At 56.4% G+C, this 27254-nt stretch overlaps 1 protein-coding gene across 3 annotated transcripts in view; it reads left to right on the forward strand.

Moving 5' to 3' along the window:
* RGS3 (regulator of G protein signaling 3) overlaps positions 1 to 23162 on the forward strand; it is a 69089-nt gene extending 45927 nt beyond the window's left edge. For 2 of the 3 annotated variants that reach the window (XM_013129980.3, XM_005140673.3), the window contains 7 exons: positions 317 to 439; positions 12838 to 13467; positions 16980 to 17053; positions 20328 to 20429; positions 21031 to 21092; positions 21675 to 21841; positions 21921 to 23162. In XM_013129980.3, coding sequence (XP_012985434.2) covers positions 317 to 439; positions 12838 to 13467; positions 16980 to 17053; positions 20328 to 20429; positions 21031 to 21092; positions 21675 to 21841; positions 21921 to 22106 — 1344 coding nt within the window. In that variant the 3' untranslated portion in view covers positions 22107 to 23162. Of the gene's footprint in view, positions 1 to 316; positions 440 to 12837; positions 13468 to 16979; positions 17054 to 20005; positions 20228 to 20327; positions 20430 to 21030; positions 21093 to 21674; positions 21842 to 21920 lie in introns of those variants that run through there. The other variant, XM_005140675.4, reaches the window with a different exon arrangement.
* Positions 23163 to 27254: the final 4092 nt, after the last annotated feature.

Below are 27254 nucleotides of genomic sequence, written 5' to 3' on the forward strand. Positions count from 1 at the left end.
TCTAAATTAGCTTTAATAGACGCGCCTCCACCGCGATGCACAGGCTGCAGAACTGCTGGTGCTCTGCCCGTGCCTCCCCGCTCTGCTCTGCACCACAGCAGCCTCTCACCCCCTCTCCAGAGGAGATGACACTGAAGTTGATTTCCCATCTATTTTCCTTTCTTGTTCCCGGAGCACAGGGCACTGTTGTGAGCTCTCCTGTTGCATTCACATTCATCTGCTACAGTGTGTTGGAAGCAAGTAGTTTATGAACCAAGCCAGGGTCTGAGACGCACAGCTAATGACCTTCTCTCTGCCTGTGTTTCCTTTACGTCAGAAGTCGGAGTGCTTATTAAGTTTGGAGGCTTACTCCCAGGAGCAGAAGAAGAGGATCTGCTGGTGTCTGGCTGAGAACATCACCAAGCAGCAACATCCGGCATCAGCTCCTACGGAGAACAAGGTAAGAGATCCATGCGGGAGCTGGAGAACACTACTTGGAGCATCACAGGGCTCTGTTCATGGTAGGGGCTTTGCTCCAGGGATGCTCCTACCAGGAGAGCTGCTCTGGAGGCTGGTTTTCTGCTGGGAGAGAAGGGAGATTGTAGTCAGGCACTGCTGTGTCTGCAGCTTCCTGCCCTGGTTGGGAAGCAGTTACTGCATTTACATCCACTGACCTGAGTTAGAGGCAGGCTCTAGTGAGCAGGAAGCTTCTGACACCTCCCAGCATCTGTATTTGGACAGCTGAGACCATGCAACCCAGTCTATGGCTGAATGCAAAGGGAGAGGCTCAAGCCAGGGTCTCTGAGTCCTGATTAAAAGCCAAGGTCATGGGAGTCATGGTGCAGAGATTTGGCCCTTTGCACACTCAGATGGTCTCAAGCATTTGATCTGGACCCCACAGATGGCCTCAGAGCACAGAAAGGTCATTTGATGAGTGCTGCTTTTCATACCAGCAAGGCAGCACCAGCACTGTTCCCACACTGAAGAGCTTCAGCCTGGCCCCAGAGCTCTGTCTCAACAGCACTGGCAAGAGATGTGTGTGTGGAGGGGGTTTGAAGCACTGTCGTTAACACCTCTCCATCAGCCTGGCTTTGGGGCTGGTGCTGCCACCATAGAGCTGTCTGAGGCAGCAGCAACCTTTTGAAATCATCCTATCCACTGGGGACTGGGTTTGGACCCTTGGTGAGTGGAAAAGAGAGACCCACAGTGCTGAGTGTTTAAAGAGCTTTCAGTGAAGCAGATTGGGAGCCTGGGGGTAAAACCACCCAGATACCTCCCCTTGGCTGCTGCTTGGTGGTGGAGCAGCTCCTGCCCATGTTGCTGTGTGGATACAGCCTCGGTGCATGGTTCTGTCTTGCTCAAGGGCAGGGACTTGCTGTCAAAGCAGGAGCAGGAGCAGAGCCACCAGAGGCAATGATGTGGCTTTTGCTCTGCAGCTCCCAAACTGGGTCAGTGCAAACATCTCTGCAGGAGACAGCGCCTCTGGATTCCTTTTCCTGCACGTTTCAGATGTACTAAAATAGCAACAACATACAGAGCCTGAGAAAACAGTTACCAGCCATACCTCAGCAATGCAAATACCCCGGCAGCTGACTCAGTGAGGTGACAACAGTGTCTGGCTGGCACCACACAGTGCCCAGGCAGGGGGTCCCCGGCAGCTACATGGGAGGTGCATGCGATGGGAATGCTTGCTGGGGGCTGGGCTTGGCTTGGCTCTGGTATGGGCTGGGTGTGATCCAGCCACGGGCTGAGGGGTGCTCAGGGCTGATGCTGTGCAGGGACATAGTCAAATCCGAGCATCTCAAGTAGATCCCAAAAGGGGGGATCTTGGCAGCTCTGCCATGACACAACCTTGGGGACTTTGGGGTTTTGGATGCTGTTTGCCCTCCCTGCTCCAGACTTCATGGCAGGGGGTGGGATCTTGGCTTTTGATAGAGGTACAGGCTCTGTGGCTCAGAGCAAAGCTCTGAGGATGTCTGTTCCCCATGTTCTGGAGGGAGCCAGGCTACTGCATGGGTGAACAAATACTCAGCACAAACCTTTCTAAGGCTTTTCCATGCCTCAACAGCCACGAGGGTGATGCCTGGGTGCAGCAGAGAGCCAGCGTGGGCCCTCCAAGGTTGTGACAAGGGTTTTGTCTTGGCTTGCCAAAGCTGATGGGGCCGGGAGAGAGAAAAGAAGCAAGAGAGGCTTAACCACGTGCATAATTGAGTTCCTATCCCCATTTCCCATCCCAGCAAGGTGTAAACTGCTCAGGATGCAGTTTGAAAGCAAACCTGATCCTGAAATAGTGTGAGGAAGAAAGAGCAGCCCTGTGGGAGACTGCAGTACCCGAGGAACAGGCAAGGTACTCAGTGAGGTGCTGGGGCCAGGGCAGGATGGGTGCCTGTGCTGGGGATAGGCTGTGGGCAGGAGCCCAGCAGGGTTGAGCTGCAGTTGGAGCTGCTGTGACCAGGCTGCTCCACAGCTGGTTTGTTGGGGCAGTCTCCAGGGATGCCAGTGTGCAGGAGCTGGGAAAGTCAGTTGTGTTTTGCAAGGGAGAAGTGGTCCATTAGCATTGCTTGTTGCTTACAAGTCATTTGATGCCAGGGCTATTTAGGGAAACAGAACAGTGTCTGTGTCCTGTGAACAGGCAAATTAAGCTGGAAGTATCAGCCTCAGCATGGCTGATTTCTGCTCCAAGCAGGAATCTCATTTGCAAAGCCCTCAAAACTGCTTCAGCTTGGCCACAGGCAGCTCATGGGTCTGGGGCTCTGCCATGCAATGGGAGCAAAGGGCTGGTGCAGCCTCAGTGCCAGGCAGAGATGTGCCATGTGCCAGCTGAGCACTGGAGAAAGGGACATTATCTGGGCAGAGAGAGCTCCTCAGCAGTGAGAGAGCTGGGAACATGTCTCCTTCAACACCTTAACCCTGCTGTTAGTGCTGTCCATCTACCACAGGATCCCAGCCTGGTTTGGGTTGGAAGGAACCTTAAAGTTCATCCAGCTCCAACCCTTGCCACAGGCAGGGACCCCTTCCACTGGAGCAGCTTGCTCCAAGCCCCTGTGTTCAACCTGGCCTTGAACATTGCCAGGGATGGGGCAGCCACAGCTTCTCTGGGCACCCTGTGCCAGCGCCTCAGCACCCTCACAGGGAAGAGCTTCTTCCCTTCCTGAGCAGACAGTTGTACTGGGGCAGAGCACCCCAGCAGGATGGGTACACCTGGAGAGGAGAGGCTGAACTGATGGAGGAAAAGTTGCATGGTGAAAATTCCTGGGGCTGAGGGAAATCAGAAGGATCTTGGCCTTGGGATGGTACCTCTTGTTCTAAAAGGCTCCCTGAGCTGTGCCTGCCTAGGGCACCAGTAAGGGAAGGCCCTTCTGACTCAGGGTCCTGGTTCTGCAGAGCTGGCACTGCCTCTGGCAATGTCCCCCAGGGGATGGTGTCAAGTCTGGTGGATGCAGTCTGTGTGGAGCCCTCTCTGCCTCCTGCTTTCAGAGCAGGTAGGTTTAGAGCAAAGCTGCTGATTTCTGGAACACACAAGCATACGGTGCATGTGGCATCCACTTCTGGAGATGTAGGAAGAGAAAGCCATGAGGGTTACAGCTGTGATGTATCCCATGCTTCCAACGGGTTTTTCCTGCCAGTCAGTGCAGGAGGAGCTTCAGGGATAACCGTGGCTGTTGGTGTGGTCCATGGTGGAGACATGGGCTCCAGTGGCTTCTCTGCTGCCACTGTAAGACTTTGGTGAGCTCACGGCAAGCTGCACCCATCCTGCCAGCTGCCACAGGTCACAGGACTTGTTCTGTGGGGCTTTTCTCCCTCTGCAGAGCCTTCCTGAGTCTCATCCCGCGGTCTGGGTCTCACTGGAGGCAGCTCCCTGCCTCTTGGCTGTACTGAGCTGTTAACCCATCTCCAGGGTGACCCAGCTTGGTGACAAACGTCCCCAGGCAGAGAAGTGTGGAGCCTGGGGCTGGGCTGGACTGCTGAGGAACCACAGCGGCGGCAATGTGATTATAATTATGGCTTAACTGAGTTAGTGAGGCTGCCTCCTTGGGTTCAATCATAACCCATCTGCACAGAGCACGGGGCTTTCAATAACCCTGCATCTCTGCACTGGTCCTGTTCCTGGGCCAGCCCCATGAGGAATTGCATTAGCACGATGGAAGAGATGGTAAACAGCAGAGCAGGGGCAAGGACAGGGTGCCAGGAGCTGGAGCTGCTCCAGCTGCTTGGGCTGCCAGGGAGAAGATAAGTGGCACAGCACCCTGCTTATAACCAACCTGCCACGAGCTCTGATTCTCACTGCTTGTTTCTTTGTGTCTTCCACACTCAGAACGGCTGATTACTCTTCCTTCTGCCTCCGTGACCTGAGATTACCTCCGAGATGCTGCCTGGCTGTAGCTGAAAGATGTAGATTATCCTTAAACTAACTAATTCCGGACACTCGGTGGTGCGGACTCTGGGCCGTGGCAGTCCAGGATGGGTGCTCCCCTTGTCTCCCGAGGGAGCTGGTGGATCCTCAGCACTTTCCAAAGCCTGGTGGCCAGTGTCTCTCCCATGGCTGCTGATGGTGTGAGCAGGCGTGGACCGATCCTGCGCCCGGCCCTTCCTGGCAGTGCTGGCTCCGGTGCTGGGAATGAGCCACCGGTGGGTGCGTGGCCGGGAGGGACCGTCCGGCCCCTTCCTGGCTGTTCCTGTGCTCAGGAAGGGCAGGGCTGTTTCTGTCACTATTTACAGCGTGCTTGACAAGTGCAAGTAAATGTGCTGTCAACAAAAGCAAACAGTGTGTAATCGAGGGATGATTGAAACCAGGGCCACTGGTGCGGGGAGGGCTCAGAGCTGGGCTGGGGTGCAGGGGTGGCCCTGCTCCCCTGGGTGCTCCCCCAGGAGCCTGCAGCATGGGGAAGGTTGGATGTGGGTGACCCCTCTCCTGTCGCATACCCGACCACCCTTGGTGTGCACCCAAGTCCCTCTGCAGTCCCTGTTCCCCAGCACCTCACTGCCGTCAGCAGCACCCTTTCTTTTTACACTGGGTCACCTGCCAGACCTGCCTTTGGGGATGGCCATGTACACACTTGAGCTGGCACAGCCGAGGGGCTCCTGGCACTGGGGTGGCTGTGATAAACACCTGGGGACAAGGTGCCTGTGACAAGGTTGGGGACAAGTGAGGTAAATCTATCTCTCTCTGGCTGCTTCACTCAGCAGCAGTGTCATCAGAGTGTGTTTGGCTGTTTCATGGGGAAGAGAGGGAGCAGCTCTTCCCTGTGAGGGTGCTGAGGCACTGGCACAGAGTGCCCAGAGAAGCTGTGGCTGCCCCATCCCTGGCAGTGTTCAAGGCCAGGCTGGACACAGGGGCTCGGAGCAAGCTGCTCCAGTGGAAGGTGTCCCTGCCCGTGGCAGGGGTTGGAGCTCATGAGCATTAAGGTTCCTCCCAACCCAAACCAGGCTGGGATTCCATGAATCTGCACCCTCTCACTTTGTTTTTAGCTCGAAGTCCTTTCCTTTTGGGCTGGGAACCTGCTGGCCCATCCATGCCAGCTCTGCTCCAGAGGTCCCTGCTCACCAACCATCGCGGAGCAGATGGGGCAGGGCACAGCCAAGGGTGCAGGAAACCTGGAGCTTCATCAGTGCCTGCCTTTCTTTCACGATGCTGATGTGGGAAGCTGGGCAGAGCTAAGCAGATCCCACCTACACCGGAGGGGCCAGCCTGACCCCAGCCACACACTCCTCATGCTGCTGTCAGTGTGCTCAAATGGGGAGACAACATTGAGGTTTATTCTGCCCCAATATGGAAGGGTTTCAGCATCAGCTGCCAGAACTTGGGAGCCAGGGTACAAAAGTAAAGCAAATAATTCCATGACAGTGAGCAGAGCCTGGCTCTCACCCTGGGCTGGGATCTGTGTTACTGGGGGCAGCTAAAGGCTATGGATTTGGGAGGTGGTGGGATGGGAGATGCTGTCCCCTGTGAATCAGGCTCCAGCTCAGCTCTCTCCACTTGAGTGTCCGGAGGAAAGAGTCCCTGCCAAAGGTCTCCATTCCATTGGAGCGAATGGGACCCTTGAATCCATGTTGATGATCTTAATGCATAGTGGCATATGGATCTCACCCTCAGCACCTGAGGGGCCAGAGGAAGGACAATGTGTTGATATTAATTCAGCCAGGAGAGGAGCTGAAGAGAGAGCAATAGATGTGAATCAGGCTGCAAATATAACGGAAGTAGATGCAGTTTGAGCTGCCCTGGTTTGACCCATCCTGAACCATATTCTTGCTGACTTTTAAGCCCTCTTTCATGGAACAAGCCCCAGATGCAACCAGGGCATTGAAGACTGTGGGGAGATTTTACAGCTCCCCTACGAGGCTTCAAAGCATGTCTCAAATGTCCCTGTATGAATCTAAGCACCCTCATTATGCAGGAGCCTGACTCAATTCCCTGCAGTGCAGGTGAGCCTGGGTGAGAGCTGAGGGGTCCTGGGGCTCATCTTCCACCTCGTCATTCCCTTCCTGCGCATCAGTTGGCTTCCAGCCCTAAGCACAGGGGCACACAAAGCCTGGGCAGGTGAGGGTTCTCCTGACTGCTCACTGGGGATGCATGCGATGTGGGGCTGGGCTTTGTGGCATCTCCTTCAGCACCAAGCCCAGGCTCCATCAAGCTCTTGGTGCTGGTGTTGGTGGCATGGAGGTGCTAAGGCTGCCAGCCCAGGACAGCCACTGCTGGCTCAAGGGCTGCTGAGGTCCCTGTGTGCATGGAGCAAGCAGGAGGGATGGAGGAGCAGATGGAGCAGCTGAGAGCCACGCTCCAGCTTTATCTGTTCATGTGCTCAGCTGTATCCAGAGCCATGAGGAAAGCAGAGCTCTGCCCTCTGGCAGACACCAGCTCCTGTTCCTCTGGTGCTGTGTGATGTTCTGGCTGTGTCCAGTGGCAAGAGTGACCCTTCCCACAATTCCTGCAGGCACGGTTCTTTAGTGGTGGCTGGAGCAGCTCCCGACACTTCCATAGTGGTCAGAGGTGTTGTTAAACCCGGCAGGTTTGTTCCTCATGGAGCCCCAGCAGAGCTGGTAAGAGTGAGTGTTGGGATCAGGACTGGTCAAAGCACAGACTCAGACTCAAAGCACTGGTTTAAGCCAGTGCTGCTGTCAGTGAAGGTGCTGGAAGCAGTGCAGTGCTGCCTGTGAAGGGGGACACTGCCTGTGCCAGGCAGGGCTGGCACTGTCTGCTCCACTGGAGCATTCCTGTGCCCGAGTGACTCCTGTTCCAGGAAGCTGCTGATTCTCTCCCCTTCTACTGTGGTGGGGAGCTGTGAGCCTGTGCTTGAGCAGACTCTGGAGCTAAGTTCAAGCAACTCCTTGCAAAAGTTACTCAAACCCTGGTATCTTTGTAAAGCCAAAGAGTGTATTTGAAATGCTGGGGCTCTGGGTGGTGATACCCAGGGCTGTGTGTGACTGGGAGACATGGCTTCATCCTGTCCTGTGGGATTCTCTGGCCCTTTGTGAGGCTTGGTGTCCTGCCCCATAACACACACCTTCCTGATGGAGTGGCAGGAGCAGCAAGGGGATTACACTGCAGAGCATCTCCCACTGCAGAGCTTTCGCTTTTTCCATAGAAAGTAATTTGGGAAAAAAGCCCAGCTGTGAACCTGCAGCAGTTTCATCAGGAGGAAGCATCAGAACCAGCCTGCAGCGTGGTGTCACCCAGGGGCAGGACAGGGCCCGGGGGGGGAGCTGCACAAGGGAATGTGTCAGGTCTCAGGGTGATGCTCAGCTCTTCTTTGAGGCTGAGCGACCGTCCACTCAGATATCTGTGCAGCAGATAACAGAACCTCAGGGCTTGGAGCAGAGCCGGGAATAGCACAATAGGCACAAGAGAGGCAGGGTAGGGGGAGGCTGGAGCAGCTTCAGCTGCTGCTCGGCACAGACACCAGTAAGTGCAGCAGCAGAGCCAAGCACTGTGGCCACACGTGCCAAAGGCTGCTCCATTGCCCCTGCAGCCGGGATGCACCCAGAGCCCAGGCTTGGCAGGTTTTGCTTTCAGAGATGGCATCCTGGGGCTGTACCCTTTGCTGGGCAGGATCTGGGCACAGGCTGAGGAAGCAGCACAACGGGGATATCCTTTTGGATCAAAGGTGTCTGCTCTGCTCCCTGTGCTGGTCCCCATGTGCTGAGCTGGTCCCTGCTGTCTCCTGCGGAACCTGTGACTCCTGCCTGGATTCATTTGAGCTCGAAGGGTTCATGATGGGCAGCATCTGAGGGAGTGAAGAGGCATGTAGTGATGGGGACTTACTGAGGCTCCCTGTGCCATATGCATCAGCTGGCTTTTGCTGGGGGAGCGGCACTGCAGTGCTCTGACAACATGGGCTGTATGCTCCAGGGGCTTTTCCAGCCTTTTGGATACTCTCTGTTCACTGGCACTGGGGAACACAAGCAAATTCAGCCTTTACCACTGAAATCAGAGCTGTGTGCAGGGCATGGAGTGCACTGGGCAGGGGACAGGTTGGGGTCTGGAGCTGGGACTGTGTCACCTCAGCTGCTCAGCCAAAGTAAGTGGTGTGAGGAAGGTTCTGCCTCTGCCAGGGGCAAGGCTGATGCCCTTGGTTAAGCCCTGGCTCCTGTTCAGGGCTGTGTTGCAGGGAGCAGAGGCACAGAGAGCAGCACTGCAGCGGCAGGGCTGGGCAATACCTGGCTCAGGCACCCTTTGCAGAGCTATCAATTGGGGATGACAGTAATGGGAAATGGGATTAGTGCAGGCTGCTGCCAGGGGATTGTTTCCTCCCATGGAGGAGGATTTCTCCTTCCAGGGCTCTGAGACACTTCATGGCCAGGGATTTTGGGTGGTGTGAATGGTCCTGCTGGTTGGGTTTCTACACCCCTGCTTGGTTTTGCTCTTACACTAATTGCTCTGGATCAATTATTCATGGATTCAGTAATGAGACAGGGAATGAGCACAAAGCTGCTGTGCTCCATCACGGCTTGAGGAAGGCAGGAGTGGAGCTGCTCGGGGGATTCTCCTTGTGAGGACTTTCAGATGACTCCTATGAGGATTTTCTCAAGTTCCAGTAGTTCTGCTTCATGTTTCTGGCTTCTTTTCCCTCCTCTCAGTCCCCTGCTGTGTATTAGATGCCTCCTCCTCTAGCCATGTTCTTTGCATTCCTCACGGTCACTTTTGAAGTCTCGAGGTGCTCATCACCAATGGTTTTGGTAGCATGTCACAGGGCCAATTCGAGGTTTCTGATCTGATGGATCAGTTTATCCATGTTAAGGACTGAAATAGTAATATTTTTCTTCCACTTTAGCAAAAAAACTCTTTGGAAACACTGACGTTTCCCTGGGTGATGGTTGCGCTGTTTTCCCCACATCCCATCATCCCTGGGGAGGGATGTTACTTCTGCACAGGGAACACACTTCCAGCAGTGAAGCTGGCTGCGTCCTTCCCAAAGTCCTCCTGGAGAGGGATGTGGTCTCATTCCAATGGAGTTCAATGCTTCTGGGGACAGGTGAGGCACCTTTGAGCAAGGACAGATTGAAGGGCAGCAGGAGCCAGAGAGGTTCCTCCATGGGACACTGCCAAGGTGTGGTTACAGACCATGGGAGCAGCTCTGCCAGCAGGATCTCAGGAGGCCCATTGGCTTCTCCTGGGGGGGAGAGCACAGTCAGAGCAGCACAGCCTTTGCTCTCCTGTTCACCTCGATGTCCAACAGTCTGTTACCTGCAGGGACTTTCCTGCTTTTCCCAATCCCTGATTGCCCCATCCCTGGCAGTGCTCAAGGCCAGGTTGGACACAGGGGCTTGGAGCAGCTGCTCCAGTGGAAGGGGTCCTTGCCTGTGGCAGGGGTTGGAGCTGGAGGAGCTTTGAGGTCTCTTCTAACCCCAACCAGTCTGGGATTCTCTGAGGCTGAGGAGCTCCCTGGGTGCAGGGCAGTGCTCCTAGGCTTGTTTAGCCTCCTTTTCCTCACTATTACTGCAAGAGGAGGATGTGCATTGCAAAACCTGAGCATCTGCATCAGCAGCCAGGAAAGGCTGAATTCCATTTTCTTGTATCCGGGTGTTACTTGAGCCATGTGGCTCCATGACTGCGAGGAGCAGAGGTCTTGAAATATGAAGCTGAAGCCTCAAAACCATCCCTGCCCTCGCCAAGCTGGGGATTTAAGGAGATGCCGAACATCACAGCATCTCTAGCAGCACCAGGGGAAGTCAGCGCAGGCTGCAGCTCACAGCTGGGCAGGCTCTGGGGCTGGTGTTTTCCCAGCTGGAAGTCCCGGCTGCGGGACACCAGAAAGGGAATGTTATTCAGAGAAATGCTGGCGAAGTTGAGAGCCCACTGACAAACCCACTTCTGTTCACTGACATTTGACGAGTTCTGGGAAATCCTGAGCAAATTACAGCCCGAGAGCACAGGGTTTGCAGCTCTTCTCTCCAGTCTGGCTTTCAAGAAAGCTTTTGAGTCAGTCGGTGATGCCCAAAGTCAGTGTCTGGGCAGAGGGTTACATGTGCAGAGACTGAGGATGCTGGAACAGGCAGAGCAATGTTTGGCATTTTGGGGGTGTCTTGAGGCTTGTTTAACATTAGGAACTCTCTTGCTCTTGCTCTGATCTCATACTTACCATCCTCCTTCCCTGCCATCCTGGGCTTGGAGGCAGCTCATTCTCGCTCTCCTGCTTTCTCTTCCCCTTCTTGGGGTGTGCTGCCTTGGCCACTGAGAAACTGAGAAACTCAAACAGTGAAGTGTGAGGTCCTCCAGAGGATGTAGTAAAGCCCCCAGGCCTTCCCCTTCAGGACAGGGAAACCCAGATACTGAGAACAGGAAGACCAACACATTGAGGACAGAGGGACCCAGATGCTGAGGATGGGAAGGTGCAGATGCTGAGAAAGTGGAAAGCTGTATATTAAGGATATATACAGATGTTGAGAACAGTGAGACAAATATGCTGAGGATGGAGAGATCCAGATATTGGCCTCCTGAGCTAGTACTGCTGGCCAAGGACCCATGCTGCAGTGAGACCATAGGGTGTTTTGGATGAGTCCTCGAAGTGGAAGGACAGCACCTCCCTGAACAGACAGCATTAGCTGTGCCTCATTCTGCTGCCTCTTCCTGCAGCCCCTTGGCTGCAGTGATGGTGAGAAATAAACCTGGTCACATCCCTGTCCTTGCTGGCCCAAATCAGCTTTGTGCAACAAGGTGGCCCTTGCCTTTGTGGTGATGAAGTCCCTGGTGCCTCCAGCCATGACCAGGCTTGTTGCCTGGCTTGTGGTGGCATTGCTGCTGCTTTCCCCTTGTCTTTCACCCGTCACTGTCAAGTTTAGCAGAGCTCAGCCACAGCCCTTCCTGCAAGGACAGGATTTCACCTCCCCCAGTGATGCTTCCAACCCAGGATGAAAACCTTGCTCGTGGTGAGGTTGCTGCTCATACCCTCCGTGCCACTGAAGAGCAGCAGAGCTTCTGATTGAATTAGTGCAGAGGTTTAATTTAATCCCTGAATCTCTCTCATTTTAAAGGAGCCTGTTCATTTCCTTCTAGGGCCTTATCTGATGTGGGCAACCAGCAATATTAAGCAGAAGGACTGAGCAGATAGGGAGCTGTTTGGGAGGGGAAGGGCTTTGGGGGCATGAGCTGAGGCTGTGTGGGTTTTTCCTCTAATTATTTCATGAAATACTGATGACAGTGATTACAATACAAGTAGGACACAAACAGCATCAGTAAAACATGCACTGGTGCAAAGAGCATCCTTGCATGGCAGGTCTGGGAGTGTTCCCTTTTTATAAGAGGTTACCATGGGGGGCGTGAAAGAGACGCAGGGATGGGGTAAACTGAGCATTTGCTTTGTGCCTTCCACCAAATCCAGCTGTCTTTGGGGTGGGGGACATGTTGCAGATGGGGCTGAGGACATGATAGTCTGAATTTCGGTCTCCAGACTCACTGGGGCAGTTCAAGTGATGCTGGATCACTGCCTGCGGTGAGTCAGGCTGGAGGGGGACAGCAGCTCCTCTCCATACTCATAGGTGAGTATGGGAGACCTTTGGCATCATAAAAAGGGCAAGGCCACAAAGGCTGGAGCAGCTCTGCTCTGGAGCCAGGCTGAGAGAGCTGGGCTGGGGCAGCCTGGACAAGAGAAGGCTCCTGAAGGGGAGACCTGAGAGCAGCTCCAATGCCTAAAGGGGCTGCAGGAAAGCTGGAGAGGGGCTTGGGACAAGGGCCTGTAGGGACAGGCCAAGGGGAATGGCTTGAACCTGCCCGAGGGGAGACTGAGCTGAGCTCTTAGGCAGAAGCTCTTCCCTGTGAGGGTGCTGAGGCGCTGGCACAGGGTGCCCAGAGAAGCTGTGGCTGCCCCATCCCTGGCAGTGTTCAAGGCCAGGTTGGACACAGGGGCTTGGAGCAGCTGCTCCAGTGGAAGGGGTCCCTGCCTGTGGCAGGGGTTGGAGCTGGAGGAGCTTTAAGGTCTCTTCTAACCCAAACCATTCAATGACTCTATGATGTTACTGGCTCTGCTTCTGTGGTTGGAGCTGAGCCCAGCTGTGCTGTGCTGAGCTGCCCGCCACCAGCCCCCACTTTCCTCCAACCCATCAGTGCTGCCGGGTGCTGGAGGTGGGAGCCGGAAGCCCCCATCCCACTCCTGCCCCATAACCACAGGCTTGCTGCTGGGAGGAACCCAGAGCTCCAGGAATCAGGACCAGGACTGGGTGCTGTGGGAGTGCTGGGTGATCTGCCACCACCTGTGGACATAGGGATGATGCCATCCCACCTGGTCAGGGCACTGTTAGGGCTGTCAGAATTGGTGCCAGCCTTGTGGTTGGGGTGTTTGGAGCAGAAAGGCTCCCCAGGAAGGTGCAAGTGAGAGATTTGGAGTGTTTCTGCCCTCATCCTTCTTTATCTTCTCTTCTGGGCAGATGCTGGGGACGGACACTGAGAAGCCAGGGCAGATGCACTCAGAAGACAAGAAGGTGGCAGCAGGTGATGCTCCTCCATGCACAGAGCCCACTGTGGGAGCCACCCGGGATCCTCTCCTGCTGGAAAAGCAGCCGGTGGCTACCAAGAGGGGAGAGGAGCAGCCCAGAACCCTGCCAGCCTTTGTCATCCCCGAGCTGCGGCTTGACAGCACCTTCAGCCAGAGTGCAGCGGGCACGGTGGGCAGCACCACAGATGGTGAGGATGAGGAGGAGGATGAAGAGGAGGATGAGGAAGATGAGGATGAGGAGGATGAGGAGGAAGATGGGGATGAGCAGTACTTGGACAGGAATGAGGCGAAGCGCAGCAGCATGATCGAGACGTCGGGCTGTCAGCCTGTCTACACACTGAGTGTGCAGAGCTCCCTGCGGCGCCGCACCCACAGCGAGGGCAGCCTGCTGCAGGAGGCCAAGAGCCACTGCTTCACCTCCGACACCACCCTCAACTGCTTGGACAGCCAGGGCACCACGGGCCACTGGGCCCTGCCCTCCCCCAGGACCCTCAAGAAAGAGCTCACCAAGAACGGTGGCTCCATCCACCAGCTCACGCTGCTGTTCTCGGGCCACAGGAAGGTACGTGACCTGCTGGGTCCTGTTTGGTTGTGTGATGGGGTGGAGGTGTACCAGCATGGAGTCATGGAATGGTTTGGGTTGGGAAGGACCTTAAACTCCTCCAGCTCCAACCCCTGCCACAGGCAGGGACCCCTTCCACTGGAGCAACTTGCTCCAAGCCCCTGTGTCCAACCTGGCCTTGAACACTGCCAGGGATGGGGCAGCCACAGCTTCTCTGGGCACCCTGTGCCAGTGCCTCAGCACCCTCACAGGGAAGAGCTTCTGCCTTATCTCCAGCCTGAACTTCTCCTGTTTCAGTCTGAACCCATCATCCCTTGTCCTGTCACTGCAGTCCCTGATGAAGAGCCCCTTTCCAGCATCCTTGCAGCCCCCCTCAGACACTGGAAGCTGCTCTGAGATCTCCATGCAGCTTCTCTTCTCCAGGCTGAACAGCCCCAATGTTCTCAGCCTGTCTCCATCCAGGAGGTGCTCCAGCCCCTGATCATCCTGGTGGCCCTCTCTGGACTTGCTCCAACAGCTCCATGTCCTTCTTACATTGAGGGTTAACTGCACACAGGTGGCCCCTCTCTCCATGGCCACAGCAAAGCTGGCATCTGAGTGGCCAGGAATGTCCCTGCCCCAGGCAGCCAGCTCTGGGAGATGCTTGGCAGTGTGCTGATGCTCTGGGTGTGCATTTCCCACCAGTATCCCCAGATCCTTCAGGTCCCATGTCCTGGAGACCTGCTGTCTGCTGTGACTGGTGGAGGGAGAGTTGTGTACCTGGGTGTCTGCACTTGCAAAGAGCTATCTGCAGTGGCAGGGACAGCAAAAAGCCAGGCTCCAGTTAGCCTTTGGTGACAGAGTGCCCAGTGTGCTCGGGGATGCATCAGCAGTGCCTTTCTGCCCCAGCCACCCTCCTGCAGGGCTTTGAGCACTGTGGAGGGCCCATCTCAGAAGGTTGAGCTCAGCAGTGATTCCTGATCCTGCAGAAGAGGAGCAGTGGAGGGCCATGCAGCAGGAGCTCTGCTCACAAACCCGTGGAGCAGAGCTCATCTTGGCTGTGCTTTTGCAGGAACCAATGTGCCACTGCAGAGGTTGTGCCTGGGAAGTGCTGCTTGTCCAGGTGAAGCCTGATTGGGTGCTGAGAGCCCAGCACCCCACTCTGCCCAACCAAGCTCACCACAGCTTCATCTCCACCAGTGGCTGTGTTACTTGGCTCAGGACCATGCTGCATTGCCCAGTGTCATGCTACACAGCTCAGGACCATGTCATGCTGCTCAGGACCGCCTTGCAAAGTGCAGGACCACATTGCATGGTGCTCCATGGTGCTGTGCTGTCTCCCCTGTGGGGCACCCAGCACGCAGCAGCATGGTGGGGTTAAACCCGCGATGGGGTTAACCCTCTTCCTGCCAGCCTCATGCTGCTTGAGGAGCCACCTCTGCTGCTGTTCCCTGGAGCACTTTTGGGGCTGATGAGAGCCCTTAACTCTTAGCTCTAATCCAGGCTGGTCAGACGGGGCTGCTGTGCAATGGGTTAGCCCAGACCCTCTGATGCCAGGAGTGTGGGCTGCGGGGGTCAGAAATCTTCCCAGATCCTATCAAGAAAGGACCTTTTAGGCAGGGGCACAGAGCAAGCATCCGTGCCTGGTGAGTGTGTCCCGGCAGCGCTGCCAGTGCCGGTCCGCTGGTTTCACAGTGCCGCTGTGCGTGCGGCCGGGAGCCTGCAGCCCTGCAGGCAGCGGAGCGGAGCGCAGCGCTGCTGGGGCCCCACGGGCTGCACGCTCGCTGCGAGGGGATACCCAGGGAGCGTGTCCCAGTCCTGCCCCGGAGAGCCCCCAGTGCCCGCCCTGGGCTGACCCGGGTGGGTGTTTTCCAGCAGGGGTGAGCTGGGCTCCTCCTGGGTTACACTGCTCTGGTGCGGGCTGTTTTGGAGCCCGTGCAGTGGGGCTGCTGCTGCCAGCTGCTGCCAGCTGCCAGCTCTGAGCAGCTCTGGCTGCATGGCCAGTGCCTAAACCCACTGCCCGTATGCCCTCCTGGGGCACCCCTGCCTGCTCCCATTGCTGTGTCTCTCCAGCTCCGTGCTGATGATGTACATAGGATGCCTGGGGGCTGCAGTGAGCAGGGTGCCTGACCATCACATGCATCAGGTTTTGTGCTGCTCCATCCCGCTGGATAAACTTTGGAGGGATTTCTGTTCGGCGGTGCCTTTGGACTAGTTCGATAAAACCTGCCGAGGTTTCTGGAGTGAGGCACTGATGCACAATTCCCCTCTAGATCTGCTCTAATTTGGCAAGCACTGGTGATACCTGCACCCAGTGGCCTCAGTGGCAGGGCCACAGCATCCATCGGGGTGCTTGGTTGTTTCTCCCCCTCTGGGGGCATTTCAGAGGGGCTCACTTTGTTGGCCCTTTTAACACCATCGTGCCCAGCATCCCTTCCCGATCCCCCCCACCCCGCAGTGGGGCCGGGAGGGGGCTGTTTTCAGAGCATGCTGTGGTTGGGAGCGCTGGGACCCCCCGGGCGAGCTCCGTTGCTGCCTTTTGTCCCGGAGCACGGCGGAGCCTCTCTGGACAATGGCAGGAAGCGCGCTCCGGCTGCGTGTCGCCGCGGCCAGCCCGCCTGCCGGGGCCCTATCTGCCTGGGGAAGGTGCTTTGCAAGGGCTGCATTGTTTGGGGCCGATAAACTCCGGAAACCCGGGCGCAGAATGGAAGGAAGTGTCCAAAGCCTTGAGCTCCGGGCTGCGGCGCTGAGCGGCCAGTTCCCACGGGGAGGTGATCCTGGGAAGTGCCCTGCAGACCCCGACAGCGCAGGGATGAGCTGGAAACGGGGCTGGCTGCGAGCATCTTTCAGTTTCATTCAGCAACGGGAAGCTACAGTGGTCCCAGTGGTCCCCATGCCTGACCCCAGATTCAGAAGCTATGCAAGTGCATCCCATGTCCCCTTCGTTTGCCCAGGCTGCCCTGGGGTGCTGGGCAAGAAGTGGAGCCCTCTGGGTGCTCCTTGAGCTTGAAAGCTCCCTTGATAAGATTCAATCATGGATGAATCGTTCTGGTTTTTCCTGCCTGGGGACTTCTGGGGAACCCGTGATTGGTGCCCAGCCTGGTTCTTGGGGGTACAAGGTGCTCTGTAGGCTGTGCAGGGATTTCTTTACCCACTCAGGACAGCAGGAATAGCAGCATCAGGAATGGATGCAGGTGTTCTCCCCACTGTCATCATCTTGAACCCAGAGGGGTTCCTGGGCCACCAGACATGGTGGTGTCTCTTCAAATGCTCCAGGAACACCATAGACTGAAGGGGGCATCGGATGGGTGGGGGGAGGTAGGTCCCCATGCCAGGGTGGAGAGGAGCTTGTCCCATTGCATTGCTGCAGGCAGCTGTGGTTGTGGGGAGGGAGCCCTGCAGATGCTGTGGCCCTAGGCTGTGTAGTGCGGGAACCACGGGGAATGCTGGCAATGCTGGTGGGTGACCTTGGGGTGCCACTGGGGCCATACACTGGCACAATGATGCAGACACTGTTTTTCTCTCCCCCCCAGCTGAGCAGAGCCGACCCCGAATGCAGCTGTGATGAAGGGGATGAGACCTCCCGCAAGAAACGGAGCAGGAACCTGTAAGTGTCACATTGTGGTGACATCAGAGTGTTCCAGGGCTGTTTGTGGCACTCAAACACTTCAGCTGAGCTCTGCTGGTCCACACAGCCCTTATGGTCCCCCTGTCTTGTTCTCCCAAGCTTTTCTGGGGAGAAAGCAGCAAAGACACGTGTGAATTGAGGTCTTGCTTCATACAGGGAGTTGTGATTTTCAGGGAGGAGGTGGGAGATGTAATGGGGCGTCACACACCTGGCTGGGAGCAGCCCCTCTTGGCCTTGCTTTGGGAGACAGGAGCCTGCTCCAGCTGCTGCCATGGGGAAAGCAGCTTCCCAGAGGTGGCAGAGCTCTGCCTTGGTGGTGCTGAGTTCAGGAAGAGGCCATGCAAGTGCTGAAACATGAGCCGGGGGCCTCCTTCCCACTGGCCCCATGCTGGGAGGAGGAATCAGAAGGTTCCCACTGTGGGACAGGCTCCACCATCACAGCACATGGGCAGCATGGTGGGAGCACTGGGTGCTGAGGGATGCTCACAGCCCCTCTGCCTCTCCAGGTAAGTCTTTGGGGGTGCCAAGAACTGGGTCAAGGCAAGGACGAGGCAGCCGTGGCCTTTGCTTCCCACGAGCACAGCTGCAAGCACAGTAGTGGGGACAAGTGAGGGTGTTCTTGGAACAACCTCTGGGTTTGCAGCGCAGGATCCATCCGGGTGTCACGGCCACGGGGATTCTTGGAGCTGGGTCCTGCATGTGGGCTCAGAGCAGGTGGAGAAGCAGCACGTGGTTTGAGAAGCTCAAGGGGTGTGAGGGGGCCGAGTGTGCTGGATGTGCACCAGGATGCACAGCTCCACACATGTGCCTCCTGCCAGCGAGCGGCACTGTTGTCCCGCGTGTCCTGGCTGCAGGTGCCTATTTTTAGCTCTTTTCATTATTTCCCTCCCAATTGAAATTAAAATGAATCCCTCACGGGGACATCCCCCCCCCCTCCCGTGTCCTGCTGCAGCGCTGAGCCAGGGGAACGGTGCTGGTGGGGGGGGCTCCATCCCGCAGGGTCAGGGACGGTTGTGGGGAGGGTTTTGTCCTCACCTTGAGCCGGCTGCAGATGCGCTGGGAGCCTCCTGCATCGCACCGGCCGGCTATTGGCTGCGCAGCCGGGTTGCCAACCATCTGCAGGGACTATTTATGGTGCACAAGGCTGGGGTCTGGCACTCGTCGCGGCTCAGCTGGCACCCCCCAATGTGCCACACGATGGTGGACTTCTCCGAAAGATACCTGGAGAGGTAGGGCTCAACATCCTGGGAGGAAGGGTGATGTGCTTTGCAGGGGATGCTTTGGAAGCAGCGTGGGGTGATGGTGCTGGATGTGGCCTCATGGCCATGTTGGGAGCTGATCACTTTATAGGGGCAACTCCAGGCAGACACCAGCAATTCTTTAATGGAACATTATTTTTGCTGTGGCATTTTATACTGCAGGTTACACAGCTGGGGCTCTTTGTGGTCTGGTTTTGTGCTGCTTGCTGCTTATTTGCAAGCACGTGCAAGGGAAACAGGGGGTTTTAAGTTGGGGAACTTCCTTAGGTGGTGCTTCCCGGTGTATTACAGCTGGGAAACACCCCCAGCCTGGTGTGTGCAGGGCTTGGGCTGTTATGGCAGCAGCCCACATGTGCTAGGGACACACAGTGTTTTGAAAGCTGTGCCGAGCTGCGGCGGCTGCCTTGCAGAGCTGGGAACATGCTGGAGCTGTTGCTGAGGGCTGTGTGGGGTGGCCTGTCCTGTGGTGGCTGGTGCTCAGCTCTCAGCATTGCTGGCAGTGTGGTAATGGGAGGCAGATGGTGTTTGGAGTGTGAGGCTCTGTGTTTGGAGTTGCTTTTCCCATGTTAGTGCTGGCAGCAGTGGGATACGTGTCCTGCTGGGACTACAGCTCAGATGATGTGAAGGCAGAGAAACCCTCCATGCCCCCCCATGAGAGCATGGATGCTCTGGGGACTAGGAGGGGATATTGCCCTCTAAATCCTTCATGCCTCATGGTGCTCAGCACCTTGTGGGACTGAGCCCTGGGGTAGTTGCATTTATTCCCACTGGATTGCTGTGTTTTACCATCCCGGGACGGGAGAGAGCTGTGGGTCTAGAGAGCATAACTAGGGATAGGGGTACACCCTTGTCTTGAACCCTTCTTATGTCCCCAGCCAGCCCTGGTCATGGCTCGGCCAGGCAGAAGGAGCTACTCCGAGCATCCTGGCATAGAGCCCCCCTTGTGGGAGGCTGCACGGGGTGGCCAGGCCAAGCTACCCTGGGTCCCATCCATCAGCCTTGGTGCAGGATCAGCGTCCCAGGCCACGCAGTGTCCCCAGAACCCCTTCGTGCCGTGGTGTCATGCAGGGAACGTGCCACGAGGGGACAGCATCGTCTGCTCCCGTCACCTCTCCCACCTCCTCTCCCCGCTTCTCGCAGGACCAGGCTGGGGCTGGGCTTTGGGGTCTCATTTTCACATGGCACTTGCCAGAAATCTTGGTCCCGCTTTGTCCTGGTGGGAACAGGGAGCCCCGTGTCCGGATGTTCATCACTGTGCCCGTGCAGGGACCCGTGCAGGGTGGCAGTGAGTGATGTCCGTGCCCCTCAGTGCCACAAGCTGCCGGTACCAGTCACCCCGTTATGGAGATGTCCCCATGGCTGTGCCCGTCCTCTGCTGGCACTGGAGCAGTGTGTCTCATGTGGGTCTCATGTGGGCTCCCAGGCCTGTCCCCCCTCTGCTCCCAACCCCTTCGCCTTCCCCAGGATTCCTGCTCTCCGCAAATAGCCTCGTAAATCCCCGCCGCCTCCCAGAGGCCCCACTCTCCACCCTCGGCGTTGATTTTTCCACCTTTCCTCGAGTTTCCCCAGCAACGCCGGAGCCACCGGAATAGCAGCGAGGCTGACACAGCCCTTACTCACACGCACCTCGGCCGCCCCACTCCGCATTTAAAGCTCCCCCGGCTGAGCCCTCCCACTTCCGCGCCGGCCGCATCGGGCGGGAGCGCGCACGGGGCTGGCGGCAGAGCTCCGGAGCGTGTGGCCGCGGCGGCAGCGCTGCGAGGCCCGTCCCAGCGAACATGCCCTTTTTCCGGGACCTTTCCAAGCCCCAGCCGCTGGAGTTCCACGCCGAGATGCTGCTGGGCGTGCAGAGACCCCACAACGGCAGCCTGCAGCGCCGGCACACCATGAAGGAGTAGGTGGTGGGCACAGGGCTGAGGCTGATGGTGGGTCCCGTCGGTGCCGGGTGTCCCCCAGCCCCTCGCCCGCTTGCTAAAGCTTCCTTTCCCCCCTAGAGCCAAGGACATGAAGAACAGACTGGGGATTTTTCGGCGGCGAAACGAGTCCCCCGGGGCCAACCCCTCCGGGAAGCTGGACAAAGTGCTCAAGTCACTCAAGTAAGTGCTGCGAGCGGAGGGCACGGGGACCGGGGGGAGCTTGGGGACAGGCTGTGGTCGGGCTGAGCATCGCCTCCAGCGAGGCTGGGGCCACCCCGTTGGGGCAAGCTGTGGACAAACAGGTTTTGTTTCTGGAGGAGCATTAAAAGGCGTTTGTTGGCTAAAACCTCTCCCGAAGCAGGGGAAGCTCCGTGCCCGGGACGCGGCAGCTTGGGCTGGAAATTTACCTGATGGCTGCTTTCCCCAGTGCCTGTACGAGAAACTTTTAACTGACCGGAGGGTGGTTTGAAAAACCGCTTTCCCCTGGAGATGCTCCAGCAGCTGGAGTCGAGCCCTCTCTCCCCACAGCAGCTTATCCGCTGCTGAAATCCTGCCGTGCCGCAGCCGGTCCTGGCTCAGACACCTCAGATCCCAGTGCGCAGAGCTCTGTGGGTCGGGTTGTCCTCCTGCCAGTCTAAAGGCAGTTTTCCTTCCTCCGCTGTGCTGCCCGGTGCAGAGCCCTCTGTGCAGTGCTGGAGCTGGGGCACACACGGTGCTGTTACCGGCTGGACACGCTGTGGCTGTCACAGCCTCACCTTGCCAACCCTCTGTCCTCCTGCAGGCCCACTCCCGAGGAGGCTCTAAAGTGGGGGGACTCCCTGGAGAAGCTGCTGCTGCACAAATGTAAGTGTTTGACCGTCTCTGCTGCCGCTGTTTGCTGCTGGGGGAGTATCCGGACATGTGCATGGCTGGAGCAGGGATTTCCTCTGTTAATCCCTTCCGGTGTTTGGGGTAGACAAAGGGAAATGAGGCTGCCCCTTGCCTGCACCCCTTCTGCTCCTGTCTGGTGCAGGGGCAGGGGGAGCCAGGGCTTGAGGCTGCAGCCCCTCTCAGGGAGGAAAAAGCAGCTGTTTTTATCTCTGCCTGATCTATGAAGCAGGAGCTGCTTTAGACTATTCCTCCTCTTGTGTGGGGCACCCCACATCATAGCCACATCCTACACCCAGCTCCCATAGGGACAGCAAGGGAGTCCTCTCCCCATGCATGCAGCAGGGCTGAGGATTCAGCACGCAGATGGACTGCATGGCCAAGCTTGCACTGGCAATGCCACCGCTGCCTGCTTTGCCCAGGGGCTCTTGGGGGGCTTTAGGGGACAGTGCGTGGAGGCAGCTGAGGCTGCACCTTTGCAAGGTTGCTGGGCTGAGGGTCTTTGGGGCCATTCTCCATGTGTGAGCCGAGAGTAGGGATGTGCCTGTGTCCCCACAGACGGGCTCGCTGCCTTCAGGGCCTTCCTGCGCACCGAGTTCAGCGAGGAGAACCTGGAGTTCTGGCTGGCCTGTGAGGAGTTCAAGAAGATCAAGTCCCAGTCCAAGATGGTCTCCAAGGCCAAGAAGATCTTTGCTGAGTACATCGCCATCCAGTCCTGCAAGGAGGTGAGGGCTGGCTCCTGTGCTGGTGTGTGGCTCCGTGGCACGGGGAGCTGCTCACCAGCGCTGGTCTCTGTGCCCACAGGTTAACCTGGACTCCTACACACGGGAGCACACCAAGGAGAACCTGCAGAACATCACCCGCAGCTGCTTCGACCTCGCGCAGAAGAGGATTTACGGGCTCATGGAGAAGGACTCGTACCCCCGCTTCCTGCGCTCCGACCTGTACTTGGACATAATTAATCAGAAGAAAGCCAGCTCCCCACTGTAGACCCAAGGGCTCTCTCGGGGCAGGCTGGGAGCTGAGTGTTTACATGGAATCGGGTGGCAGAGGCTTTCCTGGGGGATAACAGGAGCTGCCGTTGTGGCCCCAAACATATTCCTGCAGTGGACATGTGTGGACAGCTGAAGGCACCGAGCATGGGGCCGAGGGGACCAACAAGCCCAGCAGTCTGGTACTGCTCCATTGCCCCATCTCACCATTGCTGGTACGATGCCTTTGGGGTGACTCCGGCATGGATTTTAGCCAGGAGGGAAGCTCCCGTCACTACTGTGAAGCAGGCGCCTGAGCTGCCAGCATGGCTGGAAGGTGACGAGTGATCCCAGCTTGAGGAGGAGGACTTTTGTGTAGGGCTCTGGCAAGGGAACAACAGCACCACCTTATATCCCTGGATATGAGACTTATGAACTGGACCAGCCCCAGGATGCTGCTGTGCTTCCCATGCCGACGATGCCTCCTGGAGCAGTTATATCCCAGGAGCCCGGCGCTTCCTTTGCTCATGGTGGGTCCCCCTGGGAGCAGCGGAAGCTGGGTCCTTCCCCTGAACTGGAGGTGTGTGAGGCCAGCCACCTCCTGCTCCCACCCCTGGTTTATTTATTGACCTCCCGTAGCTGGACGCGTTGCTGTGTCATAGGAAACCCTCGCGTCCTTTCCCGGTCTGAAATGACAAGTGCAATATTTGTGTGTGTTGCGGCGGGGTTCTCCGCTCGAGTGGATGCTTTTTTAGTTTCTGAGTGCGTATAACATTGTCTGAGTTTGGTTTTATCCGACAAGCGCGTTCCCTGGCAGCGGGCCGCTGGGGGAGCCTGGTGTATATATCATGCCCTGACGACGGAGGGTTTGGTGATGGAGAAAAGCAGCTCCGTGGACCAGATGCTCTCCTTACTCTGGATAACAGTATGCGTTTTGAGGAGTGAGGGTTACTGCTGACCCTGGCGGAGCTGGACGGACTGCCTGCCTCCAGGCACCCAGTTTACAGTGCGAAGCATCTCTGCAGCTGGCAAAAATGCATTGTCATGGTCATAGGTAAATAAAAGGAGAATATCATGTCTTGTAGCTGCCTTTTCTTCCTGATGTGTTTCTTGGCACTGGCAGAGCAGGCGTCCCCTTCTTCACTGGAGAAGTGTAAACTCCTGTTCCTGCATGGCTAAAGATGGGGACCTCTGGTTCCCTGTATTTCTGAACTGGGTTTATGTGAGGCCATGCCTGGGTGTCACCCTGCAGGAGCACAGACAGCTTTGCCCAAAACTGGATTGTTCCCAGGGGCAGGGTTCACTGTTTAAACACAGCACAGCACCAGAACGTGGAAATGCCCATAAACACAAGTGACCGAGTGTAGCTCTGGGTCCCTCTGGGGACACACCAAAACAAGCATCAGAAAGCCCAGCAGTGCTATTTCAGGTCCTGGCTGGCAGGACTGCTGCTCCCCCGGGAAAGGCAGCGCTCTGACAGCTCTGGTTTAAGATGAGAATGTTTTGTAAGGGCTGTTCACAGCGTGTTTGGTGGCTGAAATGTCTTGTGCCACCTGCTTCTGGTCGGCTTCAGGTGGCTTAGGATGTGTTCATGGTGTCAGGGGACCTTGTGGGGCCATGGTGTGGGGTGGAGGTGATGCCCAGGGGTGGAGGTGTTGAGGCTGCCCTAGCGGTTCCACCAGGGCACAGCTCTCCCTGGCAGATAAGATCTCTATTTGGGAGCTGTGTGTTTCCCCCTTTGAACTCACAGCATCTGATGGCTAGGTGGGGAAACTGAGGCAGAGCTGAGGAGATCCCTTGGGAGTCGGCTGGATGCAGCAGGATGATGGGAAGCCTGCATCCTAGAGCTGCTGGGACCCCTCAGGTCACTACATTCTCCCTGCAAGCACTGCCATGGTCACCCCAACTGACTCCTCTTGGGAGCCTTCATCTCCTCTCCTTCCCAGCCAGGAGCATTTCCCTTCACGTCTGCCCTCAACATAGATTTTCTTGCAGTTCCTCTCTCTCTGCATCACCCACATACTCTTGACCTCCTCTCACAGCCCCAACCCATCAGTGTCAGGACACTCTTACTGCAGGGTCATGTTGTTGATCCCCACTTTCCATGTCTCATGCAGGGGACTTGGCTCAGGGGGCTTTGTGGGTACTTGGCAGCTTTGTACCTGCCATTACCTTCTCTCTGGAGGCCAGGGCCAGGGGGCCATCCTGAGGCTGTTGGTGATGCCCAGGAGCATCCAACCTGCACATCCATGCCTGGTTTTTAGCCTATGACATGCCTTCCGTATGTGTCTTATCCAAGCCCATCCAGCAGGGCAGGCAGCAAGGCCTGGAGCTGCTGTGGGACACGTGGGAATCTGCTGCATGATTGAGTAAGTGCCACCGATGCCTTCAGGCAAAAGGTGAAGGAATGGGGACCTGGGGTGACTCCCTGGAGAAAACGGAACTGGCCCTGGGTAAATGACACCAGTTTTGTTATTGCTGTAGCAGAATTCACTGCCAGGTTAGCCTGAGTCACTCTGCAAACATCACAACTCCAACCCTGTGTGCTTAGGAGGTGCTGGATTGCAGGAGAGGCCGGGCTGGGGTGGGAGGTGGGGATGCTCCATGGCTGTGCTCTGTGTTGCTGTGCTCTCTGCAGGAGGACAGGTCTCATCATGGACCCTGCGGAGGCACCGAAGCCACAGCTTTGTGGCTTCTCTGTGTTGTAGGAGAGGAGCTGTGCCATCTCATGGACATTGTGCCTCAGAGTGAAGGGTTTGAGGAACCCAGTTTATGAATGGGAACTGGGTCAGCTCATGGAGGGGCCCTCTTCAGGGGGGGATGTTGGTTGTGATGGAGATACAGCCCCACTGCCCTGAGCAGCTCTTTTTGCAGCTGAGATTAAGGTGTGGAGAGCTAGTGGGACTTTTACAGGGGTATTTAGCTTAAAACATAACCTGGTAGCCCAGAGAAGCTGCAACTGCCCCATCCCTGGCAGTGTTCAAGGCCAGGTTGGACACAGGGGCTTGGAGCAATTGGCTTTAGTGGAAGCCGCTTTAGTGGAAGGTGTCCCTGCCCGTGGCAGGGGTTGGAACTGGGTGAGCTTTAAGGTCCCTTCCAACCCAAACCAGTCTGGGATTCTGTGATTTCTGTCCCTATTTACCATAAAATAAGACGTCCAAGACAAAATCTAACCAGGATGTAAATGATGTGAAGATAGCGAGTTGTCAGTGGTGATGCAAATGCAGCAACTTGTGCCTTCTGCAGTAGGGAGGATGCTGGTCTGGACCTTATCTGAGCAGATAACAAGGGTTTATCGCAGGGCTCAAAATGAGTGGTTGCTCAGTTGCAAGTAGTCACAACTCAGCTGTGGTTGTCATGTGCAAACAGGGTAAAGTCCACAGAGGCGCGGGTGATCTTGGTTCATGCATGGGAGGAAGATCACTAAGCTGAAGGCAGCCATGAGGAAAAGCAGCCCAGGTAGAGCATTTAAACAGGAAAATGGGAATCATCACCAGCAGGTGCCGAATGCTTTGTTGACTTCAAAAAATACTATGACCCCATAGGTGGAAAAGGGTAAGACTGCTGGGAAAAACATCCTAAGGTTCTGGGTTTAATATCCTCATTTTATACACTTGTAGAATGGTTTGGGTTGAAAGGGACCTTAAAGCTCCTCCAGCTCCAACCCCTGCCACAGGCAGGGACCCCTTCCACTGGAGCAGCTTGCTCCAAGCCCCTGTGTCCAACCTGGCCTTGAACACTGCCAGGGATGGGGCAGCCACAGCTTCTCTGGGCACCCTGTGCCAGCACCTCAGCACCCTCACAGGGAAGAACTTATGCCTTAGATCCAACCTGAACTTCCCCTGTTTCAGTTTGAACCCATCACCCTTTGTCCTATCACTGCAGTCCCTGATGAAGTTTCTTCAGTTCCTTAGGGATGAAGAGCTTGGGATGAACCAAAGGGACATGGGGAGGGGGGTAAATCAGTCTTACCTATCCGAGATGATGGCCTTGACCCTTCAGGTGTCCTTCAGCTCAGTATTTCATCAGCTTCCCAGTGCAGCAGCCAGAGGTGGGTGCTGGGCTCATCTGTGTAATTGCAGCACTCGGGTTGCAGGGGCCTCATTTCAGAGCTGGCTCGAAGCTGTGAGCCTGGAGCTATTTTCTTATTTCTGTAAAAAGAAGAAGTTTGACTTTTTTACATGTGTGCCCCTGCCCCAGGACACTGCAGCAACCCCAGCCTTAAACGGGGCTTTCCAAGGCCCATCCTGGAGTGCAAACTTAGCCAAATAAACAGAACTTTTTACTGAGCAAAATAATTCCTTGGACCCTCAATTAGACAAATATTCTCAGAATAGAAACAAGGCTGCTTGAGAGGCGCAGACTAAACAGAGCTCCACAGGGAGATACAGAGGCTGCAGACACAGGCATTCCCCTGCCCTGCTCACACTGCTGACTTGCTGCTCGAGCCACCTCACCCTGCTCAGAAAGCTGTTGGGGCTTATCAGGAGCAGCCAAGCTCTTAACTGGGTAGCCGAGGTGCCCAGAAGCTGTCTGGAGCTCCACCATGGAACAACCAACCAGTCTTTGTCTGCACATCAGGGATGGAAGTTGGAGTTGGTTGGGTTTGGTCTGGGGACTTTTGCTTCCACCAGGTTCAGTAAGGGCTGGGGGTGCTGAGCTCTGTTTCAGGGCTCTCGTCCTGATGGTGATCCTGGGCCTGGGCTCTGAAAAGCCATATGGGGAAGTTGAGGGGTGTCTCTGAAGTGTCATGGGGGGTTCCCAGCTCAGCATTGCTCTGTGTGTGGTGTCATCCTGCCCAGGGAGCTACAAGCAGTGATGCCCAGATGTGGTGGGACACTGGCACAGGGTGCTCAGAGAAGCTGTGGCTGCCCCATCCCTGGCAGTGTTCAAGGCCAGGTTGGACACAGGGGCTTGGAGCAAGCTGCTCCAGTGGAAGGTGTCTCTGCCCGTGGCAGGGGTTGGAGCTGGAGGAGCTTTAAGGTCCCTTCCAACACAAACCAGTCTCATTCTGTGAACTGAGGCTTTAAGGACAAGTGCCACCAACCTCTGTGGATGGCATCAGCAGTGTCACTCCTGAGCAGTCTGTGGGGAAAGAAAATAAAACACTTCTGCAATAAAAATAAAAATCGTCTCAGATGCTGTCTGTCAAGGAAATAAAACAAGC

The sequence above is a fragment of the Melopsittacus undulatus genome, chromosome 11, assembly GCF_012275295.1.
Source record: "Melopsittacus undulatus isolate bMelUnd1 chromosome 11, bMelUnd1.mat.Z, whole genome shotgun sequence".
Taxonomy (NCBI): domain Eukaryota; kingdom Metazoa; phylum Chordata; class Aves; order Psittaciformes; family Psittaculidae; genus Melopsittacus; species Melopsittacus undulatus.